Source organism: Bos grunniens, chromosome 22 (assembly GCF_055505025.1).
Source record: "Bos grunniens cultivar Pamir isolate PY7600 chromosome 22, Bosgru_T2T1.0, whole genome shotgun sequence".
Lineage (NCBI taxonomy): Eukaryota > Metazoa > Chordata > Mammalia > Artiodactyla > Bovidae > Bos > Bos grunniens.
This window is the reverse complement of record NC_141186.1, coordinates 48,753,315-48,776,062: the sequence shown is the minus strand read 5'-3', so window position 1 is coordinate 48,776,062 and position 22,748 is coordinate 48,753,315. Positions and strand designations below refer to the sequence as shown.

The window sequence follows — 22,748 nt, the reverse complement described above, 5'->3', positions numbered from 1 at the left end:
GTATCTTGTTTGCTTGTTTGGTGGCCCAGGTCTTAGTTGTGGACTGCAGGGTGTTTGCTCTTTGCTGCAGCATGTGGGCTCTTCAGGCGCAGCACACGGGAGTTTTCAGGTGCAGCGTGCAAACTCTTGTGGCATGTGCGATCTAGATCCCTGACCAGGCATCAAACCCAGGCTCCCAGCATTGGAACTGTGAAGTCTTAGCCTCTGGATCACCAGGGAAGTCCCATCTCATTGTAATTTTGATGTGCATTTCTCTAATAATTAGTGATGTTGAGCACCGTTTCATGTGCCTCTTGGCTGTCTGTATGTCTTCTTTGGAGAGATGTCAATTTAGGTCTTTGCCTATACTTCGATTTGGTTTTTTGTTTGATATTGAGCTTATGAGCTATTTCTATATTTTGGAGATATACATAGTGAAGTAATTCAGAAAGAGAGAAAGATCGTTTGTTAATCCATACATGTGGAATCTAGAAAAATGGTACAGATGAACTGACTTGTAGGGCAGGAATAGAGACAGAGAGTGGACATGTGGACACGGGTGGGGGTGGCACGAGGGCGTGCCAAGTAGAGCGGGAGGTTAGGAGCCACGCATGTGCCCTGCCAGGTGCAGAGCACTAACGCGAACCTGCTCTGTAGCCCTGGAAGCTCAGCTTGGTGCCCTGTGATGACCTAGATGACTAGGGTGGGGGTGAGGGTGTGAGGGAGGTCAAAGAGGAGAAGGAGGATATTTGTATACATATAACTGATTAATTCATTGTATAGCAGAAACAAACACAATCTTGGAAAGCAATTATACTCAAATAAAATTTTTTTCTGATCTTTTATTCATTTTGTATCCTGCAGATTTTCCAGATTCGATGATGAGCTCTCATACTCTTCTGATAAGTGTCTTTGGATTTTTTGTGTATCTGCAAACAGTGACAATTTTATGTTCTTGTTCCAGTTTGGTTATTTCCTTTTCCTTTCCGATTGCTGTGACTAGAATGTCCAGAACTGTGTTGAATAAAAGTGGCGAGAGTAAACATCAGGAGGTCTTGGAGGAAATGTTTTGAGTTTTTCACCTTTGAGAATGTTTTATGTAGCCTTATTATGGTGAGGTAGATTCCCTCTGTGCCCACTTTATGGAGAGTTTTTTGTTTTTTGTTTTTATCGTAAATGGGTGTTGGATTTTGTCAAAAACTTTTTCTGTATCTATTAAGATGATCATATGGTTTTAATTCTTCAGTTTGTTAATGTGGTATATCACATTGACTGACTGGTGTATATTGAAAAATCTTTGCATCCTGGGATAAATCCCACTTGATCATGGTGTATGAACCTTTTAATGTGTTATTGGACTTGGTTTGCTAGTGTCTTATTGGGATGTTTTGTGTCTGTGTTGAGTGATACTGGCCGGTAGTTTTCCTTTCCTGTGTTTAACATTTATTTCCTCGGCTGCGTGACGTCCTGGTTGCAGCACGCAGGGTCTTTGTGGCCTCGTGCGGGGTCTGTCTTGGTGGCTCATGGACTCTCTAGCCGTGGTGTCCAGGCTCCAGAACACGCGGGCCCAGCGCTTTCAACATGTGTGCTTCGGTTGCTCTGCAGTATTTGGGGTCTCAGTTCCCCTACCAAGGGTCAGACCGGCGTCACTTGCATCGCAAGGTGGATTTGTAACCTCTGGACCACCAGGGAAGTCCCTGTCATTTTCATTTTTGTGGTATCTTTGGTTTTGGTATCCGGGTGATCGTGGCCTCATAGAATGAGCTTGGGAGTGTTCCTTCTTTGGCAATTTTTTGGAAGGATTTCAGAAGGATAGGTGTCAAGTGTTGTCTAAATGCTTGATAGAATTCATCTGTGAGGCCATCTGGTCCTGGACTTTTGTTGGAAGTTTTTGAACCACAGTTTCAGAACTTGTGATTGGTCTGTTCATGTTTGCTGTTTCTTCCTGGCTCAGTCTCAGAAGGTTGTACTTTTCTAAGAATTTGTCCATTTCTTCTAGACTGTCCATTTTATTGGCATATAGTTGCTTGTAGTGGTCTCTTATCCTTTGTACGTCCGTGGCGTCAGTTGTAACTTACCCTTTTTCATTCCTAGTTTTTTTTAGTAATTAATTTTTGGTTGTGCTATCTCTGTATTGCTGCATACTCTCCAGTTACGGTGGGCTGGGACTGCTCTCTGTTGCAGTGCGTGGGCTTCCATTGAGTGGCTCTTGCATAGCGCAGGGCCTGGGTACATGGGTTTCAGAGGTTGCAGCCCGGGCACTCGATAGTTGTGGCTCGTAGGCCCTGGAGTGTGTGCTGGCTTCAGCATTGCTGCTCTTGGGCTCCGTAGTTGTGGTGCGTGGGCCTGGTTGCTCCATGGCCTGTGAAATCTTCCTGGACAAGGGATCAAACCAGTGTCCGCTTGCATTGGCAGGTGGCTTTTCATGCACTGCACCACCAGGGAAGTCCCTGTTTCTACTTTTCTTGATTTGAGCCCTCTTCCTTTTTTTCTCCCTTTGAGTCTAAAGGTTTATCAGTCTTGTTCATCTTTTTATAGGACCAGTTTTTATTTTCAGTGGCCTTTTCTGTTCTCTTCATCTTATATCATTTCTTTCTGCTCTGGTCATTATGATTTCTTCCCTTCTGCTAATGTTGGGGCTTATCTTCTCTCTGGTTCACGTGGGGTGTGGCTGCACTGGGTGTTTGCTCTGTGCGGGCTTTCTCTAGCTGCAGTGAGTGGGGTTACTGTGTAGTTGGGGTGCATGGGTTTCTCACTGAGGTAGCTTCTCATGTTGCAGAGCATGGGCCTTGGAGTACAGGCTCAAAAGCTGTGGCACATAGGCTTAGTAGTTCTGTGGCATGTGGGATCTTCCCAGACCAGGGATTGAACCCATGTCCCCTGCATTTGGCAGGTGGATTCTTAACCACTGGACCACAAGGGAAGTCCCACGGTTAGGTTGTTTATTTGAGATTTTCTCTTGTGTCCTGAGGTAAGATTGTGTTGCTTCAGCTTCTCTCTTAGACCTGCTTTTGCTGCATCCCATAGGTTTTGGATTGTCATGTTTTCATTGTCATTTGTCTCTAGGTATTTTTTTATTTCCTTTTTGATATCTTCGGTGATCCATTGGTTGTCAAGTAACGTATCATTCAGCCTCCATATATTTGTGGGTTTTTGTAGTTTTTTTCTTGTATCTGATTTCTGATCTTACAGCATTGTGGTCGGCAGTGATACCTGATATGTTTTCAGTGTTCTTAAATTTACTGAGGCTTGATTTAGGGACAAAGATAAGCTCTATCCTGGGGGATGTTCCATGTGCACTTGAAAAGAAAGTGTATTTTGCTGCTTTCTAATGGAATGCTCTGTAAACATCAGTAAGTCCATCTGGTCTGTTGTATCTTTAACGCTTATGTTTCCTTATTGATTTTCTGTCCCGACGTCCACTGGTGTAAGTGGATGTTAAAGTTCCATGCTATTATTTTTTCTTTTTTTTCTTAATATATAATTATATTTTATTGAAGTATAGTTGACTTACAATGTTTCAGGTGCAGAGCAAGGTGATTTAGTTATACATACACAAATAGATTATTTTTGAAATTACTTTCCATTATAGGTTATTACGAGATACTGACTGCAGTTCCCTGTGATGCACAGTAAACCTTTGTTGCTTTTGCATGTTTTAAATTAACAGTCTAATTAAATTAATGGGGAACTCCAGGAGGGTTTATGGCAAGGGGTACCTTGCTGGGCTTCTGCTGCCAGGGCCCCTGCCCTTGTGCTGAGCCTCTGCCCAGCTGTGCCTCCCTGGTGGCCCCTCCAGCACTGGCAGGCAGTTTGGTTTAGTCTTCCTGTGGGGTCACTGCCCCTTTCCTCTGGAGCTTCTTCATGAAATGATTTGTTTGTGTCCTCCAGGACTAGAGTCTGTGTTTCCCTCAGTCCTGTGGAAGTGTTGTAATCAATTCTTACTGAACTTCAAGGCCAGATTCCCTGGGGAGTATGATTTCTTTGTCGGATCCCGGGGCTGGGAAGCCTGGTGTGGGGTTCAGAGCCTTCGAAACAGTGGGAGAACTTCTTTGGTGGTGTTCTGCAGGTTTGGGTCACCCGCCTGGTGGGAAAGGATTTGATTTTATCATGATTGTGCCCTGCTGCCCTCTCTCTGCATCTCCCTCCTTGTTTTTGGATGTGGGTGTCTTTTTTTGGTAGTTTCCAGCATCCTCCTGTCAGTGGTTGCTCAACATCTAGTTGTGATTTTTTTTGTGCTCTCACAGGAGGGACTATCTTGAACTGGAAACTGATTTTTCCGTTCTTAAAGAGCTGCTTTAAAAAAAAAAAAGTGATGTGAGTGGGTTAGTCTCCAAACCCTCGACTGTTTACTCTGATTTTTACAGAAGAGGTTTCCCAACTGCATTTTATATATCCTTTTTCACAAGGGCATTAGAGGCCAAGAGGTACAGGAGTTTATTATTATTTTTTAAAATTTTAATTGGAATATGGTTGATTTATAATGTGTTACTTTCAGGTATACAGCAAAGTAAGTCAGTTATACTTACAGCGACACTGTTTAGATTCGTTTCCCATATGGGTCATTACGGAGGGCTAAGTAGAGCTCCCTGTGCTGTGCAGTAGTATGTCCTTGTTAGTTACCTACTGTATATATAGTAGTGTGCTTATGTCACTCCCAAACTCCTGGTTTACCCCTCTTCCCCATTTCCCCCTGGTAACTGTAAGTTTGCTTTCTGCCTCTATGACTCTTTTATAAGTAAGTTCATTTGTACCATTGTTTTTTAGATTCCTCATACAGTGATATGTGACATTAGTCCTTATCTGACTTCATTCAGTATGACAGTCTCCAGATCCGTCCTACTGTTGCAAGTGGCATTCTTTCATTCCTTTTTTCCATTCCTTTTTTACGGCTGAATAGTGTCCCGTTACTCCCCTGCCAGTGGTGTTTAGGTTTGTTTAGTCGATGTTTAGGTTTGTTACCTGTCTTGGCTATTGTAAACAGTGCTGTAGTGAACATTGGGGTACATGGTATCTTTCTGAATTAAGTCTTTCTCTGGATATATGTCCAGAAGTGGGATTATTAGATCATGTAGTAGGTCTGTATTTAGTTTCTTAAGGAACCTCTATACCATTCTCCATAATGGTTGTAACAATTTATATTCCTACTAACAATGTAGGAGGGTTCCCTTTTCTCCATACCCTCAAAGCATTTATTGTTTAGAGACTTTTTTTTAAGAGATACAGTTTTAAAATATTTTCTCCGTTTGTTGATTGGTTGCCCAGGTCTTAGTTGTGGACTGCAGCATGTGGGCCCTCCAGGTGCAGCTCGGGGGAGCTTTTAGTCGCGGCATACAAACTCTTACTTGTGGAATGTGGGATCTAGATTCCCGACCAGGGATCAAACCCAGGACCCCCAGCTTTGGGAGTGTGAAGTCTTAGCCACTGGATCATCAGGGACATCCCAGAAGACTTTTTTTTTAGTTATTGTCCACTGAGGAGAGTTACTTTACGATGTTGTGTTGGTTTCTGCTGCACAACAGCATGAATCAGCCGGAAGTATACATACAGCCCCTCCCTCTTAAACCTCCCTGCACCCCGACCTTGTCCCAGCCCTCTGGGTTGTCAGAGAGCATGGGTTGAGCTGTGTGTGTTACACGGCAGCTTCCCACTGCTCTACACATGGTGATGTGGATGTTCCAGTGCTCCTCTTTCAACTCATCCCATCCTCTCCTCCCGCTGCTGTGTCCTCAGCTCTGTTCTCTGCGTCTGCGTCTCTATTCCTGCCTGCAGATAGGTTTATCAGCACTGTTTTTCTAGATCCCATCTATATAGGTCAATATTCAATGTTTATTTTTCTCTTTCTGACTTAACATCTCTCTGTAACAGACTCTAGGTTCATCCACGTCTGCTGCTGCTGCTAAGTCGCTTCAGTCGTGTCCGACTCTGTGCGACCCCAGAGATGGCAGCCCACCAGGCTCCCCCGTCCCTGGGATTCTCCAGGCAAGAACACTGGAGTGGGTTGCCATTTCCTTCTCCAATGCATGAAAGTGAAAAGTGAAAGTGAAGTCGCTCAGTCGTGTCCGACTCTTCGTGACCCCATGGACCACAGCCTACCAGGCTCCTCCGTCCATGGGATTTTCCAGGCAAGAGTACTGGAGTGGGGTGCCATCACCTTCTCTGCATCCTCGTTACTAGAACTTAAAAAAAAATTTATGGCTGAGTAATACTCCATTGTGGAGCTTCCCTGGTGGCTTAGTGGTAAAGAATCTGCCTGCCAATGCAGGAGACTCAGGTTCAATTCCTGGGTAGGGAAGATCCCCTGGAGAAAGATCTTTGGGAAAGAAGGCAACCCACTCCAGTGTTCTTGCCTGGGAAATCACATGGACAGAGGAGTCTGATGGACTACAGTTCATGGGGTTGCAAAAGAATCAAATACAACTTAGTGATTAAAACAACAATATTGCATTGTGTATGTGTACCACAAATTCTTGATCCGTTCATCTGTCAGTGGGCATCTAGGTTGCTTCTGTGTCCTGGCTATTATAAACAGTGTTGCAGTGAAGCTTGGGGTACATATGTCTTTTTGGACTATGGTTTTCTCAGGTGTATGCCCAGTAATGGTATTGTTGGGTCATATGGTGGCTTTATTCGTAGTTTTTCAAGGAATCTCCATACTGTTTTCCATAGTAGCTGTATCAGTTTACATTCCCACCAACAGTGCAAGAGGGTTCCCTTTGTTTCACACCCTCTGTAGCATTTGTTCATGGATTTTTTTGATGATGGCCATTCTGACCTGTGTGAGGTGATACCTCATTGTAGCTTTTTTCTTTACTTTATGTATTTGACTGCCTCTGGCCTGAGCTGTGGCCCGTGAGATCTTGCTTGTGGCGTGGGGGCTCCAGAGCATGCAGGCTTCAGTGGTTGTGACCTACAGGCTCTGGAGTGCGTGGGCTCAGTGGTTTCGGCACATGGCTGTAGTTCCTCCATGACGTGGGACCAGGGATTGAGCCCACATTGCCTACGCTGCAAGTCAGATTCGTAACCAGTGGGCCACCAGAAATTCTCACCTGATTGTAGTTTTGATTTGCATTTCTCTGTCAATTAGTGATGTTGAGCATCTTTCCATGTGCCTCTTGGCCATCTGTATGTCTTCATTGGAGAGAGGTCAATTTAGGTCTTTATCCATAGTTTGTGTGTGTGTTTGGTTTTGAGCTACATGAGCTGTTCTGTGTTTTGGAGATGTACAGAGTGAAGTAAGTCAGAGAGAAATAAATATTGTATGTTAATGTACATATGTGGAATCTAGAAAAATGGTACAGATGAACGTATTTGTCAGGCAGGACTAGAGACACAGATGTAGAAAACAGGTGTGGATGTGGGGGGTGGCGGGAACGGGAGTGTGGAATGAACTGAGAGATTAGGATTCACATATTTACACTACCGCATTTAAAAGAGAGCTAGTGTGGACCTGCTGTATAGCCCAGGGAGCTCAGCTTGGTCCTCTTTGATGACCTAGGTGGGTGGGCTCGGGGGTGGGAGGGAGCTCCATGAGGAGGAGGATATATGTATACATATAACTGATTCATTCATTCTACAGCAGCAACTAACACAATATTACGAAGCAGTTACACTCCAGTAAAATGTTTTTCTCATCTTTCGTTGTTACTGTGTGGGAATGCAAGAGATTTCTGTGTATTGATTTTGTATCCTGCAAATTTACCAGACTCGTTGATGAGCTCTCGTAGTTTTCAGGTTGTGTCTTTAGGATTTTCTGTGTATGTGCAAACACTGACAGTTTTACTTTCTCTTTTCAATTTGGATTTCTTTTATTTCTTTTTCTTCTCTGATTGCTGTGACTACACTCTCCAGATCTATGTTCAGTCAAATTGGCAAGAGTGGACATCAGGAGATCTTGGAGGAAATGTTTTGAGTTTTTCACCTTTGAGAATGATGTTAATTGTGGGTTTGTTGTATGTGGTCTTTGTTATGTTGAGGTAGATTCCCTCTATGCCCACTTTCTAGAGAGTTTTTTTTTTTTTCTTTTTAAACCATAAATGTGTGTGGGATTTTGTGAAAAACCTTTTCTACATCTGTTAAGATGATCATATGGTTTTTTCTTCTTCAGTTTGTTAATGTGGTGTATCACATTGGTTGATTTGTTTATATTGAAAAACCTTTGCATCCCTGGAATAAATCCCACTTGATCATGGTGTGTGAACTTTTATTGTGTTGTCGGGCTTGGTTTGCTAGTGTTTTGTTGAGTTTTTTTTTTTTTTTGCCTCTGGGTTATTGGCCCTTAATTCTTTTTTTAATATTTATTTATTTGGCTGCGCGACCTCTTAGTTGCAGCACGCAGGATCTTTGTTGCACTGTGCAAGGTCTTTCATTGTGGCTCGTGGACTCCAGTTGTGCGCAAGCTCCAGAACATCAGGCTCAGTATTTGCAGTACGTGGGCTTAGTTGCTCCAGCATGTGGGATCTTAGTTCCCTTACCAAGGATTGAATCTGTGTCCCCCACATTGCAAGATGGATTCTGGACCCCTGGACCACCAGGGAAGTTCTGTAATTTTCTTTTTTTGTGATATCTTTGGTTTTGGTATCAAGGTATTGGTGGCCTCATAGAATGAGCTTGGGCGTGTTCCTTCTTCTGCAGTTTTTTTGAAGAATATCAGAGGGATAGGTGTTAACTGTTGTGTAAATGTTTAATAAAATTCTCCTGTGAAGCCGACTGGTCTTGGACTTTTGTTTGTTGGAAGTTTTTGAATCAGTTTCAATTTTAGTACTTGTGATTGGTCTGTTTGTATTTTCTATTTCTTCCTGGTTCAGCCTTGAAAAGTTGTACCTTTCTAAGAATTTGTTAATTTCTTCTAGGTTGTCCATTTTATTGGTGTATGGTTGCTTGTGACAGTCGCTCAGTTGTATCTGCTTCTTGGTGACTCCGTGGACTGTAGCCTGGCTTCTCTGTCCATGAAATTCTCCAGGCAGGAGTACTGGAGTGGGTAGCTGTTTCTGTCTCCAGGGGATCTTCCCAACCCAGGGATCGAACCCCATTCTCTCATATTGCAGTCAGATTCTTTACTGTCTGAGCTACCAGGGAAGCCCAAGAATACTGGAGAGGGTAACCTATCCGTTCTCCAGGGCATTTTGCTGACCCAGGAATTGAACCTGGGTCTCCTGCATTGCAGGCAGATTCTTTACCACCTGAGCTACCAGGGAAGCCCCCCATAGTTGCTCATACTCTTAAAATCCTTTGTATGTCCGTGGTGTCAGCTGTAACACCCTTTTTTGTTCCTACTTTTTTTTTAATAATTAGTTTTGGGGTTGTGTGTCTCCGCTGCTGCATACGTGCTTTCCTAGTTGTGGTGAGCCGGGACTTCTCACTGTGGTCATCGCAGTGGCTTCTCTTGTTGCACAGCACAGGCTCTAGGTGCACGGACTTCAGGCATTGCAGCACTTGGATCAGTGGTTATGGCTTGTGGGCCCTGGAGCACGTGCTGGCTTTGGTATTTGCTGCTCGTGGGCTCAGTGGTTGTGGTGCGTGGGCCTGGTTTCTCCGTGGCATGTGGAATCTTCCTGGACAAGGGATCAGACCAGTGTCCCCTTGCACTGGCAGGCAGATTCTTATCCATTGTACCACCACAGAAGTTCCCACTTCTAGTTTTATTAATCTGAGCCCTCTCCTTTTCTTTTCTCCCAATGAATTAAAAAGGTTTATTAATTTTGTTCATCTTTTCATAGGATCAGCTTTTAGTTTCATTGATGTTTCTTATTGTTTTATTCATTTCTATTTCGTTTATTTCTGCTCTGATCAATATAGTTTCATTCCTTCTACTAACTTTGGAGTTCTTTCTCTAGTTCTGTAGGAGGTGTGTGTGTTTATGTGTGTGTGTGATTGTGCTGGATGTTGGCACGGGCTTGTGTGTGTGAGAGAGACTGTTCTGGGTCTTTGCTGTGCACAGGGCAGACTGTTCTGGGTCTTTGCTGTGCACAGGCTTTCTCTGGTTCCTTTAGCGGGTGGGTGTGTGTGTGTATATATATGACTGTTCTGGGTCTTTGCTGTGCACGGGCTTTCTCTGGTTCCTTTAGCGGGTGGGTGTGTATGTATATATGACTGTTCTGGGTCTTTGCTGTGCACGGGCTTTCTCTGGTTGCAGCGCGTGGGGATTACTCTAATTGCAGTGCATGGCTTCTCATCGCGGCTTCTCTTGTTGGGGAGCATGGCTTCTAGAGTTCAGGCTCAGTAGCTGTAGCACACAGGCTTCGTTGCTCTGTGGCATGTGAGATCTTCCTGGACCAGTGATTGAACCCACGTTCCCTGCATTGGTAGGTGGGTTGTTAACCATTGGACCGCCAGGGAAGTCCCACGGTTAGGTTGTTTGAGATTTTTCTTGTGTCCTGGGGTAAGACTGTATTGCTATCAACTTCCTTCTTAGAACTGCGTTTGCTGCATCCCATAGGTTTTGTATTGTCATGTTTCATTGTCATTTGTCTCTAGGTATTTTTTATTTCCTCTTTGATTTCTTCAGTGATCCATTGGCTATTTCATAACATTGTTTAACCTCCACATGTTTGTGGGGTTTTGCAGTTTTTTTTTTTCTTGTATTTGATTTATAATCTTACAGCATTGTGGTTGGAAAAGATACTTGATGTGATTTCAGTTTTATTGAATTTATGGAGGCTTGATTTGTGGCCAAAGATACAATCTGTCCTGCAGAATGTTCTGTGTGTGCTTGAAAAGAAAGTCTATGCTCTTTTTGAATGGAATGCCCTATAAATATTAGTTAAGTCCATCTAGTCTAATGTATCTTTAGGGCTGGTGTTTCTTTATTGATTTTCTGTCTGGATGATCTGTCCATTGAGTTCCCTGCTATTATTGTATTACTGTTGATTTCCCCCTTCTTTGCCATCTGAGCCACCAGGGGAGCCCTTAGACTGTTAGCATTTATGTTCATATTGAGGTGCTCCTGTGTTGGGTACATACATCTACTTGAAATTGTTGTATCTTCTTCTTGAATTGATTCCTTGATCATTATGTCGTGTCCTTCCTTGTCTTTTTAATATTTATGTATTTCCCTGGCCACACAGCCCTTGGTCGCAGCACGCGGAACCTTTGATCCTTGCTGTAGCCTGCACAATCCTTAGTTTCGGCGGGTGAACCGTTTGTCTGCTGAATCTAGTTCCCTGACCGGGGATCAAGCCCCAGCCCCCTGTGTTGAGAGCGCAGAGTGTCTGCCACTTGACCACCAGGGAAATCCCATTTCCTTATCTCTTGTAACAGTTGTTGTTTTAAGGTCTATTTTCTCTGATATGTATACTGCTATTTCAGCTTTCTTTTGATTTCCATTTGCATGGAATATCTTTTTCTATCCCCTCACTTTCAGTCTGTATGTGTCCCTAAGTCTAAAGTGGGTCTCTTGTAGACAGCATATATATGGGTCTTGCTTTATATCCATTCAGCCAGTCTGTGCCTTTTGTTTGGAGCATTTAATTTACATTTTACATTTAAGGTAATTACTGATAATACATGTTCCTATTGCCATTTTCTTAATTGATTAGGATTTGTTTTTGTTGGTCGTCTTTTGTTCTCTTGTGGTTTGATGTCTGTCTTTAGTGTTGTGTTTGATTTGCCTTCTTCTTTTTTGTTTGTGTATCTGTTAGAGATGTTTGGTTTGCAGTTCCCATGAGGTTTGGATTCTTTTGTGTTTTTAATTTGACTGCGCCCGTTGCGGCTTGTGGCATCCTTGTTGTGGCACGCGGGAACTTTCACTGTGGCACTCGGACTCTCAAGTTGTGGCACTCAGTCGCTGTGTGGAAGGTGGGATTCTAGTTCCCCGAGGAGGGATCAAACCCGAGTCCCCTGCATTGCAAGGCAGATTCTTAACCATTGGACCACCAGGGAAGTCCCTCTTGAGATTTTGCTATAGCAGTCTTTACGGAAGGTGGTTTTAAGTTGCTGGTCTCTTGATTTCAAGTGTAATTCTGATTTCCTGTATTTGTACTCTCCTTGTGGTTGCTGATTTTGATATGATATTTGTGTGGGGGTGGTTTCCTACTGTTACTTTATGTTTGCCTTTATTGTTGAGCCTTCCCAATTGTGCTTTTCTTGTTTCTAGCTTTGGCCTCCCCACCCCCACCTCCGATGGCGCGCACGCGTGTGTGTGTGTGCGCGCGCGCGTGTGTGCACACACGTGTGCATGCTGAGTTGCTTTGGTCGTGTCCAGTTCTGGACTGCAGCCTGCCAGGCCCCCCTGTTCATGGGATTCTCCAGGCAAGAATCCTGGAGTGGGCTGTCACGCCCTCCTCCAAGGGATCTTCCCGACCCAGGGGTCGAGCAAATGTGTTCTTTACCGTCTGCCCCACCCCCCACCCCTGCCCCCAGGAGTTCCTTTAGCATTTGTTGTAAGGCTAGATTGGTGGTGTCTATTCTCTTAACTTTTGCTCCTCTGTAAAACTTCTCTGAATCTGAATGAAAACCTTGCTGGGTAGAGTATTCTTGATTGTAGGTTTATCCCTTTCATCACTTTAAATACATTGTGCCACTCTCTTCTGGCTTGCAGTTTCTGCTGAAAAATCATCTGATAACCTTATGGGGATTTCCTTGTGTGTTGTTTGTTACTTTTCCCTTTTGATTTTAATATTTTTCTTTGTATTTGACTTTTGTCAATTTGAGTAATATGTGTTTTAGCCTGTTCCTCCTTGGGTTTATCCTGTATGGAACTCTGCACTTCCTGGACTTGAATGACTGTTTCCTTTCCCATTTTAGGGAAGCTTTTGGCTATAATCTCTTCACATATTTTCTCAGGCCCTTTCCCTGTCTCTCTTCTGCTGGGACCCTACAATAGGATGTTGGTGTGTTTAGTGATGTCCCAGAGGTCTCTGAGGCCATTTCTCATTTCTCTTCATTCTTTTTACTTTATTCTGTCCTGTGGCAGCGATGTCCACTTCTCTGTCTTCCAGCTCACTCACTCATTCTTCTGCCTCAGTTGTTCTGCTCTTGACTTTTTTCTAGTGTCTTTTTCGTTTCACTTACTCGCTGTTCTTTTAACCTTCTGTCTCTTTGTTAAACATTTCCTGTATTCTCTTGGTCTGTGCCTCCATTATTTTTTCTGAGATTTTGAATCATTTTTACTGTTACTACTCTGAATTCTTTCTCAGGTAGATTGCCTGTCTCTGGAGGAGCTTGAATTTAAATGTGAAGGTCCTCAGACCCACCTGTCCCACTCCCTACCCCTCTCAAGGTCACTGGGTTCCCCTGAAGGAGACTGTTGTCAAGTTAGTCCACGGCCTTGAGCACTCACTGCCTTTGGGGCTTGTGGCCCGTGTCCACAGGACTGAGGCGTCTTCATGACGTGGGCAGGACTGCACTGGATGCCTGTGGTCTGAGGCCCTGGCAGTGTGGCTGCCCCAGCCTTCCAGCACTTAAGCTCCCTATCAGGGTGCTTGCTAGGAGCAGGCTTGACTCGTTAGGAGGCTTTGAGACCCATGCATTGGTTCCTCAAGACCAGGGGGACAGCAGCAGAATCTGGATGTGGGAGGTAGGGGCATCCCAGCCCAGCATGCCACTGACCTGGCCTCTCCCCGCACAGCCCCGAGCACGCAGAGCCAGAGGTCCAGGTGGTGCCTGGGTCCGGCCAGATCATCTTCCTGCCCTTTACCTGCATTGGCTACACTGCCACCAACCAGGACTTCATCCAGCGCCTGAGCACGCTCATCCGACAGGCTATCGAGCGGCAGCTCCCTGCTTGGATTGAGGCCGCCAACCAGCGAGAGGAGGGCCAGGGGGAGCAGGGCGAGGAGGAGGAGGAGGAGGAGGACGTTGCTGAGAATCGCTACTTCGAAATGGGGCCCCCAGATACAGAGGAAGAGGAGGAGGGTGGTCCAGGAGAGGAAGAGGAGGAAGAGGAGGAGGAGGAGGCTGAGGAGGAGCGCCTGGCTCTGGAGTGGGCGCTGGGCGCAGACGAGGACTTCCTGCTGGAGCATATCCGCATCCTCAAGGTGCTCTGGTGCTTCCTGATCCACGTGCAGGGCAGCATCCGCCAGTTCGCCGCCTGCCTCGTACTCACCGACTTCGGCATCGCTGTCTTCGAGATCCCGCACCAGGAGTCGCGGGGCAGCAGCCAGCACATCCTCTCCTCGCTGCGCTTCGTGTTCTGCTTCCCGCACGGCGACCTCACCGAGTTCGGCTTCCTCATGCCGGAGCTGTGCCTGGTGCTGAAGGTGCGGCACAGTGAGAACACGCTCTTCATCATCTCCGACGCTGCCCACCTGCACGAGTTCCACGCCGACCTGCGCGCCTGCTTCGCCCCGCAGCACATGGCCATGCTGTGCAGCCCCGTGCTCTACGGCAGCCACACCAGCCTGCAGGAGTTCCTGCGCCAGCTGCTCACCTTCTACAAAGTGGCAGGCGGCTGCCAGGAGCGCAGCCAGGGCTGCTTTCCCGTCTACCTGGTCTACAGTGACAAGCGCATGGTGCAGACGGCCGCTGGGGACTACTCGGGCAACATCGAGTGGGCCAGCTGCACCCTCTGCTCGGCCGTGCGGCGCTCCTGCTGCGCGCCCTCTGAGGCCGTTAAGTCCGCCGCCATCCCCTACTGGCTGCTGCTCACGCCCCAGCACCTCAACGTCATCAAGGCCGACTTCAACCCCATGCCCAACCGGGGCACCCACAACTGCCGCAACCGCAACAGCTTCAAGCTCAGCCGCGTGCCGCTGTCCACTGTGCTGCTGGACCCCACGCGCAGCTGCACCCAGCCACGGGGTGCCTTCGCGGACGGCCACGTGCTCGAGCTGCTCGTGGGCTACCGCTTCGTCACCGCCATCTTTGTGCTGCCCCATGAGAAGTTCCACTTCCTGCGCATCTACAACCAGCTGCGGGCCTCGCTGCAGGACCTGAAGACCGTGGTCATCGCCAAGACCCCCGCAACGGGGGGCGGGCCTCAGAGCCCCCTCGTGGACGGCCAGCCTGCAGAGAGCAGGGCCAGGTGAGGCTGAGCACGGGCTTCTGGGGGCCAAGGAGCAGGGGGCTGGCTGAGACCAGTCTGCTCACCACACCCAAGCCTCTCACCCCCATCAACACTGCCCTTGGCTCCCTCGGGCTTGGTGCTAGGCTGCTCCTTATCTCCCAGGCTTCAGAAGAAGTCCTTCTTTGTGGAAGGACACTGGGCCTCTTCTCTGCCACTTAGAGCCCTGCGTCGCTGGGCCTCCAGGCTTCTGCTCCCACCTTGCCTGGCCCTCCCCCTGGGCCCAAGCGTGGCCTTTAGGCATCACCCATGTACTCTCGCCCCTGGGCTCCCAGTCCTGTGCTTGGCTTTCTGAGCTGGGCTGGGGGAGCTGCTGCTGGTACCGCCTGCCTCTGACCCCCAGCTTCAAGCCTTACCCTTTGGTGAGCCATACACTCCTTCCTTCTCAGGAGGACCTGGGTTGCTCAGGGGCCCACTCTGTGTAATTTTGTGAGTCCTGAACTTGTTGGCCGAGAGCAGCAAGGTCTGAGTGTGTAAGCTGGGTGGTCTCTCCGTGCAGAGCTCCTGCTCTTCTCGGGGAGACTGAGGTGCAGAGAGAGGAGGAATTCGCAGCCCTATGCTCGTCTTCCTCACTTTTCCCTCCTTCCCCTGCTCCTGCTGCTGAGCCTGGCTCCCCTCAGAGCTGCCTGGGCTTGGGGTAGAGTGACCTATAAGGGGAACTGTGGTCACACCCATGATTCATGCCTGCCTTGGGCTCACGAGGGTCCCTGTACCCTTCAGGCTGCCCCTTTCTCCTGTGACTTCCCCCAGCTTCGTGTATGATGGGGCTTCCCCAGCTGGACAGGGAAGCCCTTCATTTGTTCCTGGTGTACAGTGGAGACCCTATCCTCACCCCAGCATTTCAGAGGCCCTGCCTTTTCTCTCCAGCCCAGCCCCTCAACGGATGCTCCCAAAGGACATCCAGCCTCTTCCTGGCTGAATCAGGGGCCCCTCATACCCAGCTCAAGTCCCGTGCCCTCTGTAGAGACCCCTCATTCCTCCAGGTACTAGGGAGCTACTTGTGCCAGAGGCAGCCTCATGAGGCTGTCTCTCCATCTCCTTGCCCCCGTGATGGGGCTTCAGGTGGTGACAAGCTTCAGCTTGTCTCTGTTTCCCTGCCATCCCCAAACCTGGTGGACCTTGCCCACAGAGGGGACTGCATACAGAAAGCAGGCGCCCTGCTTCACCCCAGCAGACGCCTGTCTGGCCCAGGCCAACAGGAGGAGAGCCTGAGAGGCTTGAGGGGATTTGGCCCTGTGCAAGATCAGGGCCCCAGGGATCTCTCTCGACAGACAGCTGCTGGATTGAGAGGACGGTATCCAGGACTCCCCACTGACACGAGCCTGAGCTTGTGGGTGTGAAGGCTGGTTGGGGGCTCTCAATGCACGAGGGTTCTTTCTGAGCGTTGTTGGACCTGGTGCTTGGAACAATCATGGGAAAATCCAGTGTGGCCACATGCAGTGGTGGCCAAGGTGGGTGAGATCCTGGGACACCTGAGGAGGCCTCAAAGGCAGACTGAGGAAAGGCTGAGTTTTTGTTTCTCAACTCCATGTGCCCCAGGGTCCCAGCCGCACTCTGGACTCTGGAGTGGCATTGGTGATACTTTTACCACCTTTTCAGAATGATTTTTCAGCCCATGGGCACATCTGTCTGTCTCAGCCTTGGTCCGTCTTTCCATCTCCCTCCCAAGAGAAGGGGCCTGACACCTTTCCCTTTGCTTTTACCATGAGAAACCAAGATGAAATCCCCAGATGACTCCAGAGGTGATGGGTGGTGCGTGCAGTCCCCACACGCTGAGGTTACACGTGGGCTGGGAGTCTGCATTTGGGGCCCACATGTTAATATGGTGTTTCTCGGGGGAATCGGGATATGTAGCAGTGACCAGAATCTCCAAGAAGCTCCAGCAGAGACTACAGCCCCGGCCCTGGTGGAGGCCCCTGCTCTTACTCCAGGAGAGGCTTCAGCCCCAAGCCCAGCAAAGACCCCAGCTCCAGTGGAGGCTTCAGTGCCAGCTCTTGTTCCAGTGGAGGTCCCCGCGGAGGCCGAGGCCTCAGCAGAGATCCCAGTGGAGGCTCTGGCCCAAGCAGAGGCCCCTGCACAGTACCCAAGTGAGCCCCTGATCCGGTCCATGTCGGAGGACAATCAGATCCCGTCACACCTGCCTGCCTGCCCTTCTCTCCGGCACATCGCCAGCCTGCGTGGACGGGCCGTGGTCGAGTTCTTCCACAGCAGCATTGCTGAGGTAGGGCTGGCACCTGTGGAGGAAGGGGGCTCGGTTGTCCGGAGCTGCAGCAGGCTTGCCTTGGGCTCAGCTTCGGGTTCCCAGCCTTTTCCGTGCTGGCTTTTCCCCCAGCTTCAGCTCTTCACGGTTTTGAGGACCTGACCAGTTGTCCCCTCCACCACTGCCTCCCGCTGTGGCCATTCCTAGCCTCGGTCCCTGGGCAGACCCCACTGCAGACTGTCTCCCGCTCCTCACCTCCTCTCTTCTGTAGTTACACATTCATTGATGACACGGTAGAGTCCCATGCCACCCCTGGGGCAGCAGGTCACCGCCGGTGGGGCTGTGGGAGCCCCCTTCCCAGAAGCCTGCAGGAGGAGCTGCACACCCTGGTCACCTGCTGTCCTGCAGCCCCAACTGGCCCCTCTGTGTCCAGGTGGAAAATGAGGAGCTGCGGCACCTCCTGTGGTCATCGGTGGTGTTCTACCAGATGCCGGGGCTGGAGGTGACAGCCTGTGTGCTGCTCTCTACCAAGGCCGTGTACTTCGTGCTGCACGACGGCCTCCGCCGCTACTTCTCGGAGCCGCTGCAGGGTGGGCACTGGGGCTCGCGGGGATGGGAGGGCTTCTGTCTCTGGACCCCCGTGTGACCTGAGGAAGCAGCGGTTTGGCTGCACGGGGCTGAGACTATCTTCTTGGAGGAAGGGAGGTTGATGTCAGCACTATCCTCCTGGATCTGGCACAAGGGATGTGAGGCCAGGCATGAACGCACCCAGCCAGGCCCGTGAGGGCCTGGGCAGCCTCTGCCTCTTGGGGCCTCGGTGGGTTCCTCAGCCAGTGGCTGTCTTAGGACTCCTGGTGTATCCAGCACACTAGGCACGGCTCAGACTGTGGAATACATTTCCCATGAGGTCTTGTGTGTGCAGAGGTGGTGGTGGCTTCTCGGTGGGCCGGGCCATCAAGGGGACCCTTTCCTGCTCCAGGCAGCTGTGTACCTGGGAGCCTTGTGCTCACCCAGCACGGCCACCACCACAGTCTGTCCCTTTCTCCCTGTCACAGATTTCTGGCATCAGAAAAACACCGACTACAACAACAGCCCCTTCCACATCTCTCAGTGCTTTGTTTTGAAACTCAGCGACCTGCAGGTAGTCAACGTTGGGCTGTTTGACCAGTATTTCCGGCTAACAGGTGAGTGGCCACTCTGCTTTGTCCTATTTTGGGTGAAGGTCGGTGTCCCCAGCGGGCTTCCACCTTCATACGTGGGTGCATTATTGCAGGCAGAGTTATCTGCTCACAGGCCAGTTCACTGGAGCGGGAGGAAGCCGCTTCAGGAACTGCTGAGAGAGCAGAACTCACCCCCAGGACATGGAGCGGGAGGCCAGGGACCGAGGCGGCGAAGAGCTGGGCGGGAGGGCAGAGTGGGCCGTGGGCTCCCGGGCAGGATGTGTCTGACTCATACTTCCTGAAGAGAGAAAGCTAAGCTCTTTCCCTAATGCCTCTGTATCCCCTTCCAGAAAAATGTCACAGCCCTTCCGGCCTGAGAAACGGCCGTCTCCCCAGGCCCCGTGATGCTTCGCCACGTGCGCTTTCCTGGACCCGGCTCTGTGGTCCTCAGGTCCAGGCTGACCTGCCGGACACTAGAGGAGACTGCAAGGGCGGGGCCGGGGGAGCGGCGAGCTGCGGTCATGCCTGTCCCCTTCTCTCGCAGGCTCCTGCCCGGCGCAGGTGGTTACCTGCTTGACGCGGGACAGCTACCTGACCCACTGCTTCCTCCAGCACCTCATGGCTGTGCTCTCCTTGCTGGAACGCACACCCTCACCTGAGCCTGTGGACAAAGACTTCTATTCTGAGTTTGGAAACAAGACCACAGGTACCCCCGCCCAGCTCGAGTCTCCTCACCGACCCCAAGGGCTGCAGCAGGCCCCAGGACAGCGTCTCTCTGCCAGCAGCTGCTCTGCTTCTAGCTGTCTTCCTGCGTAGTCAGTCAGAGTTTCCCATGGCTTTTTTTTTTTTGGCTATCGTGGATCTTTGTTGCTGCACGCAGGCTTTCTCTAGTTGTGGTGAGCAGAGGCTGCTCTTTGTCCTGGTGTGGGCTTCCCATTGCAGTGCTTCTCTTGTGCAGCATGGGCTCTTGTCGCGTGGGCTTCAGTAGTGGCAGTGTGTGTGGGCTCAGTAATTGTGGCTCGTGGGCTCTAGAGTACAAGCTCTGTAGCTGTGGGCCCAGGCTCCACGGCATGTGGAATCAATCTCCCTGAACCAGAGTTCGAACCAGTGTCCCTTGCATTATTGCAAAGTGGTTTCTGAACCACTGGACCACCAAGGAAGCCCTGCATGGACTTTTCCATGGCAGAGTCCCTGTCCCAGCAAATCCACAGCCATTCGGCAGATGCATTTCGTATCTGCCCTGCTCTGCGCTGCTGGCCTGAGGGTCTCAGGCTGAGCGGGGGGGCTTGGATCACTCTCTGCTGCTTCTGATGGTCACGTGACTCATGCTGCCGTCTCTGGGGGGCTTGGGGCTGCTGGTGAGCCTAGCACCACCACAGGCCAGTTCCAGCCTGCAGCCCTGGTGGCGTCTCTCTCTTCAGGGAAGATGGAAAACTATGAGCTGATCCACTCGAGCCGCGTCAAGTTCACCTACCCCAGCGAGGAGGAGGTCGGAGACCTGACGTTCACCGTGGCCCAGAAGATGGCTGCGCCGGAGAAGGCGCCAGCCCTCAGCATCCTGCTGTGTGTGCAGGCCTTCCAGGTGGGCTCACCACAGCCGGGGCGCTGCAGGGGCTTGCTGCGCCCCAAGACGCTCCTGCTCACCAGTGCCGAGATCTTCCTCCTGGACGAGGACTTCGTCCACTACCCGCTGCCCGAGTTCGCCAAAGAGCCGCCACAGAGGGACCGGTACCGGCTGGATGACGGGCGCCGCGTCCGGGACCTGGACCGCGTGCTCATGGGCTACCAGACATACCCACAGGCCCTCACCCTGGTCTTTGATGATGTGCAGGGCCACGACCTCATGGGCAGCGTCACCCTGGACCACTTCGGGGAGGTGCCAGGTGGCCCGGCTAGGGGTGGCCAGGGCCGTGAGGTCCAGTGGCAGGTGTTTGTCCCCAGCGCGGAGAGCCGAGAGAAGCTCATCTCGCTGCTGGCCCGTCAGTGGGAGGCCCTGTGTGGCCGGGAGCTGCCCGTGGAGCTCACCGGCTAGGCTCGCCCGGGTGGCAGCCGGCCCTTGCTGCCCGCCGTGTCTGGCCTGGTGCCCACCCAGGGCCGGGAAGCAGGCCATCTTCGCTGTTTTTAAACTGTGCTCTCTTGCGGTAGCTTCGTTTGACCGTCCTCCCAGAGAATGTGAGCACTTGAGTTCAGTCGGTTCTTTCCAGCCTCGGGAGTGAAGGCGCCGGCCCCTGCAGGGCCTCCGCGTGCTGTCAGCCTCCCGCAGACCTGTCGCCCGCCCCTTGTGCCGTGTGGCCGGGCACACTGGTGTCGTGTCTTCTGTCGCAAGACTGCTGTCAATCTGTGGCGCTTGGGTCTGGTTTGTTCTGCACGTCCTTTCCTGAGATGTCAAGTCCAGTCTCGTTGCTGTTGCTGTCATTGTGGACATTTGCTGCTAATTCTGAAGCTGGCAGTGAAATGCACATTGAAAGCTCCCACCCCACACAGTTTCCAGAGGGGAGGCCTCTCCTGGTCCAGACTAGTGGGAGAGCCCCTGGCAGGAGGCTCCCAGGCCTTGGGGCTGAGAGGGCTGGGGGCAGGGGACCTAGAGCTGCCAGCACCATTGTGATTCCTGTTGCCTGTTTTCTCTATTCCAGTAAAGCCAAGTTTGACACAATCTGGGTCTTTTATTTCAAGGGCCACTGGGGTCCCAGCAGGGCATTGGTACAGGGCATGGTTGGCCTGAGGGAGAGGGTGCCTTAGAGACATAAGAAGATGAGCTACTCAGGGAACCGAGCAGGGAAGAGGCTGCAAAGGACCAAAGGGAGCGGCTGTCCCGGGCCGGGTACTGGATGGGTTTCCGAGGAGCCTGGGACAGGGGACGTAGAAGGGGCTCTTTGGACAGGGCCTTGCTGGGCTGTGGCTAAACCAGGAGCCTCAGGGCAAACCGGAAGCTCCTTAGGAGCCCCTGGCACCCTGGCTGCTGCCCTGCCCCCCCAGGTCTGGAATGTCACCCCCAGCCTGCTGTGAGGGTCAGGTCTGGAGTCTGGGACAGCTCTCTGTGTGGGGTCTAGGAGTCTCACCAGGACGGCCTGCAGAGGAGGTAGCCCTGGTGCTGGATAGCGGGGAGGAGGACCCTGTGCTGTCCATGTCTAGGCTCATCTCCTAAGAGGTGGTTTGCTTCAGGGAACTCTGCTGAGGTAGGACGTGAGGTTTCTTTGGGAGCCAGCCCCTATGCCCCATCCTTCCTCAACCCGTTCCTGCCCCGCAGCGGGGTCCCCGAGGTCCGCTCGCCTCTCCCTCATCCTGGCCCCGTCAGGAGCCTTGGGTCCTAAGGTTGCAGGACCGTTTGGGACGAGCAGTGCTGGGCGGTGGAGGAGGGGTCAGCCTGGCTCCCAGGCCTTCCTCGCCTCGGTTTTTCCTGGTGCAGCAGAGTGGGGAATCCTCACCTGGAGGGCCCATGACTCTCGGGAAGGCTCTGGCGGATGGGGGCATCCACCAAGGGGAGGGTCTCCCCCTTCACCTCCCCTCAGCCAGATGTCGAATATGAGCCCTGTAGCCTCTCAGCTGGTACAGGAGGGGCCACTGCCAAGGCCCCTTCGTTGGTCTCCATTGGTTACATCGTCCATAAGTGGAGAGTTACAGTCCAGAGGCAGGGCCCACCGCGCGTACACCTGGACTGCGGTTCCCAGACCCCGCAGCCCAACAGGTAAGTGCAGACCCCAGCCCGGGTCCGTGAGGACGGGACCTGGCCGGGGTCATCTGCAGTGTAGTAGGGGGCAGGGTACCCACAAGCCCCAGACCTGGGATTGGATCCTTCCACTGGTTAGCTGAGCGATCTTGGACGAAATTCCCTACTCCTTTGAGCCTTCATTCCCCCACCAGTATTAGCATAGTAAGAGTAATGTCTCATTCATTCATCCCACCAATCTGAACGGAATCTATGTGTGAATCAGCCAGACTCTGTCCCTGCTCTCCTATGGCTAACATTCCAGCAGGGGTTGGAAAATAAACTGGTGTTCGCTGGTGGCCAGTGCTAGAAGGAGGTGTAGGCTGGAGATCTCTGACCTGAGACTGAACTTTGTGGTGAGTCTTGTGAGGATCTGGGGGGTAACGGCAGTGCCAAGGGAGCTTACTCTATGCTTAACAGAGTGTTGATAGAAAAACCTATGGTGGAACAGAGTAGGGGGAGCAGACAGCAGGTCAGAGAGGCCAGCCTGTTGTGGAGAGGGGTGCAGGGTGCAGGGGGAAGCCTCAGGACTGAGTGGAGACTGGACTGGGGCAAGAGGGATACTGACAGTGGGGGTGCCCCTTGGGAGGGGGCCTGTTGTGGGGATGGGGATCCGGGGGAGGTGGAGGCTGAGCGGGGCAAGCTCAGTCACGGGTGAGCAAGTGAAGCCGGGCAGGTGACGGGGAACAGCTTCCACTTAGC

The 22,748-nt window shown here is 50.9% G+C and overlaps 1 protein-coding gene across 3 annotated transcripts in view; it reads left to right on the top strand.

The window, feature by feature from the left end:
* NISCH (nischarin) overlaps positions 1-20,993 on the top strand; it is a 62,579-nt gene extending 41,586 nt beyond the window's left edge. For 2 of the 3 annotated variants that reach the window (XM_086367606.1, XM_086367607.1), the window contains exons 16-21: positions 13,547-14,941; positions 16,835-17,201; positions 17,614-17,770; positions 18,236-18,364; positions 18,885-19,046; positions 19,762-20,993. In XM_086367606.1, coding sequence (XP_086223732.1) covers positions 13,547-14,941; positions 16,835-17,201; positions 17,614-17,770; positions 18,236-18,364; positions 18,885-19,046; positions 19,762-20,372 — 2,821 coding nt within the window. In that variant the 3' untranslated portion in view covers positions 20,373-20,993. Of the gene's footprint in view, positions 1-13,546; positions 14,942-16,834; positions 17,202-17,312; positions 17,469-17,613; positions 17,771-18,235; positions 18,365-18,884; positions 19,047-19,761 lie in introns of those variants that run through there. The other variant, XM_086367608.1, reaches the window with a different exon arrangement.
* The last annotated feature ends 1,755 nt before the right edge of the window (positions 20,994-22,748 follow it).